Here is a 10,000-nt window from a genome sequence, read left to right as displayed (position 1 = left end):
AGGGAGAGTGTGGATTAAAAGGGCGTGTACGTTGGAAAGGACAATGGACGGTAGGAAAACCGCAAGGGCGGACGCATTCTCATTCTCTTTGCTACCGGAGTAATAGTCGTGTTTTGTACGAACGACTTTGTCGCCTATTGCGATTTTCCAGGTCGACCACCGCCACGAGTGACGTGGTGGCAGGAGAATGCCCTCTTGGACGACACTTACGAGAGTGTAGGTACTAAAAGAGTACGAAATGTTCTAAGACTGGAAAAACTTAGTCGTAAACATTTGCATACGATTTTGACCTGTCAAGCATCGAACAACAACATGGTCGCACCGATATCCAGCTCGGTTACTCTCAACATGAATCGTGAGTTACTTCTTTTTGTTTGTTTATTTGTTCGTTCGTTTTTCTCTTTTATCTTTTTTTTTTCTTTTCTTTTCCTTTTCTCTCGTTTTTTATCCCGTTGTTTTATATAACACATGCTCTGTATTTTCTTCCATCTTTTTTTACTTTCTTTTTTTCTTTTATTTTTTTCTTTATTTCTTTTTTTCTTTTATTTTATTTTAATTGTTTTTTCTTTTCGTTCTTTTTCTCATATTCATTAAATTGATGCAATTTATGTAATAATATCTTTCCGACGAAGTGTATAATACACGAGTACATGATGCTAAAAGGGCAGATAACAGTGGACGACACTTTCAAAAGGAATTAATGCAACGAATCAAGTCGGTAAATTAATTGTATCGCAAGCGGTAACGTTAATGAGCGTTACTTGCCTTGAGTATCTTGGCTCGTAGAAATATATACGCCCTTGCATAATTTAGAACGAAACGTTCTTCCGTGGTAACCTCATGCTCAGGACATACGTGTTTTAGTGAAGCCACTGTTGGTTCGTATGCAAGGAGAAAACCGTCCATTTAGTGCCGGTACCACGTACGAGATAGGATGCGAGGTTGTCGGGGCCAGGCCACCGCCGAAAATCACCTGGTCCAAAGGGAGCATAGCGCTTAGGACTACAAGACAAACGGTAAGCGATCGAATGTGATCTTTTAATTCGAAAGATTTATACGAATTATAAGTAAATAACTTAATCCGAGAAAAATTTTCTTTTTATCTTTCGATCGATTGTATCTCGTATAATTAAATACCTATCCACAATGTAACATCTTTAAAGGGCTGACAAGTTTTCGAACACGATAATATCTCCCTTTTGATCAAAATCTTGATACGTGAGCGACGTTCACGATAGAGATACTTTTCGATCGATCGGAGAAACCTTGTCAGAGAATAAAATGAAGTTCTATTAAATATAAAAGCTCTTTTCTTCTTCTTCTTTCTTTCTTTCTTTCTTTCTTTCTTTCTTTCTTTCTTTCTTTCTTTTTGGCCAAGATTCTATTGGAGAAACGCGAGGAAATCCCCCGACAAACGGTTTCACCATGAAATATATCTTTCCACAGGTGAGTCCCGACGGCAATACGACGACGAGCATGCTAACGTTCGTGCCGAGCATCGAAGACGCCGGAAAATTTCTCTCCTGCAAGGCCAGCGTACCGGATATCACGGATCCAGAAATGGAAGACGGATGGAAGCTCGACATATATCGTAAGCGTTTCTCGATATTACACGCGTTCTTCGTTCACTCGTTCATGAAATCGACGAGTGTCAGATTAAATCTCGGATGTTAACTTAAGGAACGTTCGAGATCTGAATGATCTTTTATTTTTTTCGACGAGCAACGAGCGGGATAAGGATCTCGGACGATGCACGTTCGTAATTGGGGGGAGAGGAGCGGTAGAGAAAAAAGAAAGGAAAAAACGAAGAAGAAGAAGAAGAAGAAGAAGAAGAAGGATAGAGAGACAAGAAAGAAGAGAACGAGACGTTTACTGTGAAACGCTAATTAAACCTTTCGATACGGCGGCTCGCGAATACTCTAACGGATAAGTAAGAGAGATCGGCATGAGTTAATTTGAAAGACGGTATGTCGGTGTCTTTCGATAAAGATCGTTGTGAGAATCTCGTGGAACGTCGTGAATGCAGAAAAATCATGAAGAAAAAAAAAAAGGAAAAAAGAAAAAAGAAAAAATATAAAAGAAAGTGTAGGAAAAGACGTTAGTACGAAAACGTAGATACTGCGGCATTTATAGTAGTCGTGTGTCATGTAAAAAAAAGAAAAAAAAGAAAAAAAAACAGAAAAAAGAAAACGAAAAAAGAGAAAACGTATGTACGTATATAAATTTAAGACGTAGATCGTTATCGGATATCTCGTAAAGTTGCTTCGCGAAAGGACAATTTCATGCACGATTTCGCACCCATCGAGACATCGAAATCTTCCAAGCTTATCTTACCTATCGAATTCGAGATAAATTATAATATATGTATATCGAACGGTGGTGCATCGTTTCGTTATCGTTAATTCTTTCGTAACTTCGAATGTATTTTAAATATCTATTAAATTAGAGCATACGTCTTGCGTTATTGAATTATTCGCTGGATCCACTGCCTCACTGAGTTGCACGATTTTCTACTAGTCGAACAATGGACTGGTACTATCTTCTTCTTCTTCTTCTTTTTCTTTTTCTTTTTCTTTTTCTTTTTCTTTTTTGCTTCCTTACCGTCATTCCATTACAGGATTTTCTTTCTTCTTCTTTTTTCGTTTTCTTTCTTCTTCCTTTTCTTTCTTTAGCAATATTATCCGCTAACGTTGGTAACAATAAAAAAGAAATAAAGAAAAAGGAAAAAATAATAAAAAGGAACAACAAAAAGGATCTAAGATGATGCACCTGTAAACAAGTCTCTCTGTAGAACTTCGACGGCAGTGATAAAGAAAAGAAAATGGCACAAATAAAAGAAGAAAAAAATATGATCAAGGTTAACAAGAAAACGAGAGATAAAAAGAAATTGTCAGATCTGAAAGGACGGAAATAGAGGGATATAGAAGAATCGATGAAAAAGAAAAAGAGAACGAGAGAGAGAGAGAGAAAGAGAGAGAATCTTTGCTCGTAGATCGGGTTATACCATTAATTTCCGCGAAACCGCACCGATTTCCGGTGTAAACTCTACCATCAACGGGGAACTTTTATATTGGATTCGCGAAATAACGGGCATTGATCTTCGTAGAACGATGCGGAACGATGCCTATTAATAATATCGTCGTTCGTTCGTTCGTTCGTTTACGTGCTCAAATCGAAGACCATTTCGACAATCAATTCTAACTACATTCTACCATTTTATCCTTAAACGAAATGTATGTGTGTGTGTGTGTGTGTGTGTGTGAAACAGGAAAAAAGAAAAAGATAAAGAACGAAGAAAAAAAAAAGAAAAATTGCAAAGATTCGCAAGAAAATCATTTTTCACGCTCGAGTCAAATTATTTTACTTGTCCCGGTGAATTCAGAATCGGTATATTCTCGTTAAGCCGTGAATAGTCTCCACGCAAACAAAGGTAATCCGCTTATTTATCGTTTATTTATTCTCCAACGCCAACGAAAATGGCCAAACGTTGAAACTCCTTTTAATACCGAATCTCGGAGTATGTATTTTTCGATACGCATGCGTTCGTTTTTGTCGTGTTCTCGGCTGAGTGCATTTTGCCATCAAAGAAATAACAATGATAGCACATATGAGAACTAATTCTTTTTGTCAAAAATTCAACGAATTTAAAATTTGTTCAAAATTTTACTGTCACATTTATTTCATACAAATTAAAAATTTCGATAAATTTTTGTGTTAATATTGATTTAAGTTCGCTTTTGAAACAAAACTATTAATTTTTCGTGAATACTGAAAATATATAAATAAGAAATATTCATGAAAAGTTTTGTATGATATTTTTTTCTTACGAATATATTATTATAAGTTAAATTGATCTTCATATTTGAATACATTTAGGATCAATTTAGTAAATTGAAAAGCAAAGCCGTAAACTTGCGAATTCTGAAAGTGTATAAAAACGATATACTCTCGAAAAATTTTATATAATATTTTTTTTTACGAATATACTATTAAAAGTTAAGTTGATCTTCATATTCGCGTATATTGAGGATCAATTTAGAAAATTGAGAATCATTTGCTGTAAACTTATGAGATCTGAAAGTACATAAATACTAAATCTTCCTATAAAATTTTGTGTGATATTTTTTCTCACAAATATATTATTAAAAATTAGATTGATTTTCGAATTAGAATATATGTAGGATCAATATAGAAAATTGAAAAGTGAAGATATATCTAAAATTATAAATTCTGGAAGTATATAAATATGAAATCCTTGTGAAAAATTCTATATGCAACATATTTTCTTATAAATATAAAAATTAGCTTGATCTTCGTATTTGCACATAATTACAATGAATTTAAAAAATTTCGAAGCATGTTTATTAATTTCCAAGTACATAAATACGATTTGAAAGTACATAAATATGAAATTCTCATGAAAGATTATGTATGATAAAAAAATATTTATCGACGAATATATTATCATATAAAAATTAGCTTCATATTCATATTTGTATATAATTACATACGATAGAGAAAATTTTAAAGCATAGTTTATTAATTTGTAAGTACATAAATATACTCTGAAGAATACGTAAATACGAAATCTTCATGAAAAATTGTACATATAATATATTTTCTATATTATATACAAATATATAATCGCATACAACTTTGCTTGATCTTCGTATTAGTGTACAATTACAAACAATAGAAAAAATTTGAAGCAAATACATAAATATGATATGAAAGTACATAAATACGAAATGCTCGTAAAAAATTATATATTTAAAAGTTTTTCTCTTACAAATATATTGTCATATAACAATTAATTTAATTTTCGTATTTGCATTAAATTACGATCAATAGAGAAAATTTGATAGCATAGCTATTAATTCGTAAGTTTATAAATACGATTTGAAAGTACATAAATACGAAATCCTCTGGTTCCAATTTCGATTTTCCATGGGCACGTGTTACTCGTTGTTACGCCTCCTGGCACGAACTTTAATATTAATTGCACTTTCAGACGAACCCGTGGTTACCCTAGAATTGGGGAGCAATCTGAACTCAAGCGCAATCCGAGAAGGAATCGACGTTTACTTCGAATGCAACATCAAGTCGAATCCTTGGGTTTACAAGGTTTCCTGGCGGCATAACGTGAGTTTACCCTAACTCGAGTTACATATATCACCTATATACTATATCTATCTACTACATATGTACGTGCCACTAAAGACTTACGACGAAGTAATAAATTTTCATCGTACACAAAGAGTAAAGACAGGATGAAAAATTTTCCTTTAAAATACAAACGGCAATTTACTCGGCTTAATAAACGAGCTTCGGTTGTTAACATTTCATTTGCGAGTGTCAATAAACCGTTTCGGAAAATAAATGACAACGAACAGATAAAATTGTATGAGTGAAAACGTTTCAACGTTAAACTCGATAATACGGATCATTTTAGAGGCTCGGAAACGGTTATCGTTATTTACAAAACGGATTAATAAAAGGATTTCTTTGAGATATTAATTAACAGTTATTTAGTCGTAATAACGATCGATAAACAAATACATACATAAACATATTGTATCGGTCTTGTTTATTGAACAGTTAAAGAAAAAACAATGCTCGTTCGTACGAACACGTAAAAGAAACATGATCGTTCACACGTATTACTCCTATTACCGTTGTTCTTGTTATTGTTGTCATTATTATTATTATTGTTATTATCATTATTATTATTATTATTATTATCTCTTGACTGGAATTCGCGGGAAAATCTTCCTCGCGGTATAATTAAACGCATGGCACGGATAGAGAGCAACGCGAACAATTTCGTGTCGCTTCGGCGACGTAATTATCGCGTCCACGTAGAAGGGTGGCAAAGTTTGTAATTCGAGACTTTGTATTCATAGGGCAATCCACTGTACCACAACACGGCAACTGGCACGATAATAAGTAATCAGAGCCTGGTGCTTCAGAGCGTGACACGTAGCAGAGCCGGCATCTATACCTGCATCGGTAGTAATCAAGAAGGCGATGGTGAGAGCAATCCTCTCAATTTAGACATCAAATGTAAGTAAATTCACGATAGTATCACTATACATGTAACACTTCGATCGGTATTGATTACTCTATCTATTAATGATAATGAGATATCAGAACTGTTTAGATAGCTAATACAGTCCTTAATAAAATGGATAGGGTACTTCATCGTTTCTATTCGATTCCGAATATATGACACGAAAAATAACTTATATTTTGTACACCGTATATATTACGTATCTGCATTGTATGTTAAAAACACGTAGAAAAATTCGATATCGTGGTATTTGGTTTACAAACGGTAAGAATTTACAGAAAGAAATATAAATACGAGTTGAGATAAATACAAAACAAAATAAGAAATAATACATATCTATCTACCTATATAATGAATAAATAATTGATAAATAACTTTATAATTTGTATATATATATATATATATATATATATATATATATATATATATCTAAAATCTAACATGATTTGAAGAAAATTTATAGAAAACAGAACATTTTACTTTGTTGTTGTTGTATTTAATTAATATTTTTAATATCGCCGAAGAGCCGACTGTTTAAATACCGTTAGATATTAAAAAGTTACCCCTTAGAAAAATATTTCCGAAACTTTGTTCTCGTTCGGAAGATTACTCGTTACATAGGTAGATAGTTAAGTAAGTAGATAGTTAGGTAAATAGGTAGGTAAGCAGGTATAAGTGTGAGCAATAAAACGCGCAGCATATTTTCAAAAGGAAACTATAAACAGGCTAAGAGATTATGTCGGCGTATGAGAGTTGGATAGATAGTAAAATTAAGTAGAAACGTCTTTTCGTCTTCCGCATTTTCGCGTACATATACGAGAACAAGTTCTAGGAATATACGACGAATCTATTCAAACAGGGACCGCTACCGTTGTACAACATACAACCAAATTCTGGAACGTGCGTTATAACGCCAACGAAGAAGGGCAAGCGTGCACGAGATAATCATGAGAGAAAGAGAGATACACACACACATACAGAGAGAGAGAAAGAGAGAGAGAGAAAGAGTGAGAGAGAAAGAGAGAGAGAGAAAGAGAGAGAGAAAGAGAAAGAGAGAGAGAGAGAAAGAGAGAGAGAAAGAGAGAGAGAGAGAGAGAGAGAATTCAAGCTACGAGCTTTTCATGAAAAGCGTTCCACGTGCTTTTACCACGTAATGAAACATTTAACGAGAGACACGTATAAAGCTAAAATCCAACGTCTGCTATGGGCGCCGACGCGATATATTATCGTCCGCTTGCGATTTCGTCCTTCCTACAAATTGTACTTGCATTCCTTTCGTCCTTCCAAATCTTGTCATTTCTCTCTCTCTCTCTCTCTCTCTCTCTCTCTCTCTCGTTCTCTCTTTTCATATATGTATATATATGTATGTGTCTTTCTCTTGTGTATATACGTATTTTGCATATCTCACCAAACACACATAAAAATAAATACAGAGACAGATACTTATACGGAGAAATTTTCATTTGTTTAAAGAAAATTGGGAACTGGGATATCTTGATATTTAATTTATAGTTTACATTACATATAAACTTTATCCTTTGACATCCCGATCAAACGTGCAAACTTAGTGTAGACTCGAAGGTATAGAATTATCGGTTAGCTTTTGCTGTCTCTACTTGGTATATAGATGTAGATACACGAGGGAGACCATCTATATGAGACGGAAACAGACAGACTGATATTCCCATACGCGCGCAAGGCAACTCCTCTGTGCACACGCAGGTGCACGAGTTTAGGGAGGTACAGTTTATGACCGTTAAGACCATTACACATTGATTTGTGCAGTACCATACATACATATATACATATATACGTGCAGATGTCGAACGATCGTAATTTACACGATGATCAGAAATTGGATAATAATACCTCTAACTTTCCATCCTTCGTATTAAACGGTTTCATGTTTCGAAATATGTAAAATCAAATTTGTATAAAACGTTTTAAAGAATTTTTAACACTTTACCAATAGAATAAATCTTATTCTTTTAATTTAAAATAACAAAAATACAGAATATTCGAGACTACTTTTTTCATATCGTTGGTTTTCTATATCAAGATGGATGACCTAGTTAAAAGTAATACAAAACAAACAAACAAACAAACAAACAAATAAAACAAAACGAAATGAAACGAAAAAGGAAAAAGAAGAAGAGACGGAAAGAAAAGGATTAAAAACAAGAAAAATATTTCATGCGAGATTTCGCTTTCTTTCTTCCTTTTTTTTTATTTTTTTTTTTTATTATTTCTTTTTTTTTTGCACAATCCCGATGACGCACGAACGAAAATTTCCGTCGTGGAATCTTCTCTTCTTTGTTTTCGAGAGATACAGGTGGACGTTCATCTTTCGGGTGAAAAGTGCCACCTAACGATATAAAATAGTACATGAACATATGTATATATATATATATATATATATATATATATTTAATATATATATATATATTATATATATATATTTATTTATATATATTACTATATATGTATGTTACTACATACACATACATTCATATGTACACAGACAGAATGACGTATGCGGTAAAGGTAGAACGGTGCCTAACGATTTACCGAGCTCTTAACGTTTGAGTATGAAAACCAACCTACATAGATACATTCATACATACATAGATATATATATGCGCGCATATATACATAAATACATAGATGAATACACGTAACAAACGTAGTACGTTTTACCCTGTGCCTTATGAAACATCCGCTAAAGTTTTATAGAGAGAAAGAAAGAGACAGAGAGAGACAGAGAAATAGAGAGAGAGAGAGAGAGAGAGAGAGAGAGAGAGAGAGAAACAGAAAGGAAGAGAGAATGAGTAGCTATGTTAGACGGAACGTTAAAATAGCTGGTATAAAGTCGAAATTGCAAAACGTAAGAATCCCATAAACGTGAATAGAGAGAGCCGGGGGAGGTTTTAAATCATTCGTTCCGGATTACGCGTTTTCATACACGTTTACGGAGATATGCATTGTGCGTTGTTCGACGCGAAGAGGAGAATACACATAACTTTTCCTCGATTTATCGTCAACAACGAGCTCGCTTTTCCACGCATCCGTTTTCCATTTTGAAAATTCATTGGTGCGACACGTTTCATTTTACTTCTCTCTCTCTCTCTCCCTCTCTCTCGCTCTCCCTCTTTCTCTCTATATCTCTCTATCTATCTATCTCTATCTCTTTCTCTATCTCTTTCTCTTATTCGTCCCATTTATCGTTTTCATTGTACTCAATGTCAACTCGTTAACTATGACTCATTAAACGTGATCTTAATCGAATTTTCAAAAAGATTTCGATTTTCAAAAAAAAAAGTAATAGGAATGGTACAATATATCAGATAAATTTTCTATTTATTTCTTTCAGTTGCTCCGGTTTGCCACATTGGACAGACGAAGGTATTCGGTGTAGCTCGACAAGAGACCACGAAGATCCCCTGCGAGCTTGAGGCTAACCCACCGGAAGTCTCGTTCACCTGGAAATTCAATAATACGATGGAAGCTGTCGACATAGCCCAGGCACACGTCACAAGCGTTGGTACTCACTCGACAGCTTCCTATACTCCCATGACCGAATTGGACTATGGTACTTTACTTTGCTGGGGTAACAACGATCAGGGCACTCAACTCGAGCCTTGCGTCTATCATATCGTTCCAGCTGGTGAGTTCTGTACTCTCTTAACCTATTCTTTCCCACGTCCCAAATCTCACACCTTAGAATCTTTTCTTTACTTGCTTTCGCCAAACTCTTGAGATTCTTATCCTCTTTTCACGACTCTTTCAACTCTTTAAGAGGACTATACGAGAAGATCGATTTAGTTCCAATTCTCTCTCTTTTTCTTTATCTTCCTCTATCTCTCTCTCTCTCTCTCTCTCTCTCTCTCTCTCTCTCTCTCTCTCTCTCTAAGATCAAAGATACTCATACAT

The 10,000-nt window shown here is 34.3% G+C and overlaps 1 protein-coding gene across 1 annotated transcript in view; it reads left to right on the top strand.

Annotated features, from left to right (window-relative positions):
• Positions 1 to 10,000, top strand: part of LOC118443002 (nephrin) — a 28,412-nt gene that overhangs the window by 5,777 nt on the left and 12,635 nt on the right. Inside the window, exons 5-10 of the mRNA XM_085656607.1 lie at positions 152 to 355; positions 865 to 1,016; positions 1,447 to 1,591; positions 5,012 to 5,142; positions 5,904 to 6,063; positions 9,441 to 9,734. Coding sequence (XP_085512733.1) covers positions 152 to 355; positions 865 to 1,016; positions 1,447 to 1,591; positions 5,012 to 5,142; positions 5,904 to 6,063; positions 9,441 to 9,734 — 1,086 coding nt within the window. The remainder of the gene's footprint in view (positions 1 to 151; positions 356 to 864; positions 1,017 to 1,446; positions 1,592 to 5,011; positions 5,143 to 5,903; positions 6,064 to 9,440; positions 9,735 to 10,000) is intronic.

Source organism: Vespa mandarinia, chromosome 4 (assembly GCF_050613455.1).
Source record: "Vespa mandarinia isolate Hongniang chromosome 4, ASM5061345v1, whole genome shotgun sequence".
Classification (NCBI taxonomy): domain Eukaryota; kingdom Metazoa; phylum Arthropoda; class Insecta; order Hymenoptera; family Vespidae; genus Vespa; species Vespa mandarinia.
The sequence above is the reverse complement of the archived record's forward strand: the minus strand, read 5'-3'. Positions and strand labels throughout refer to the sequence as shown.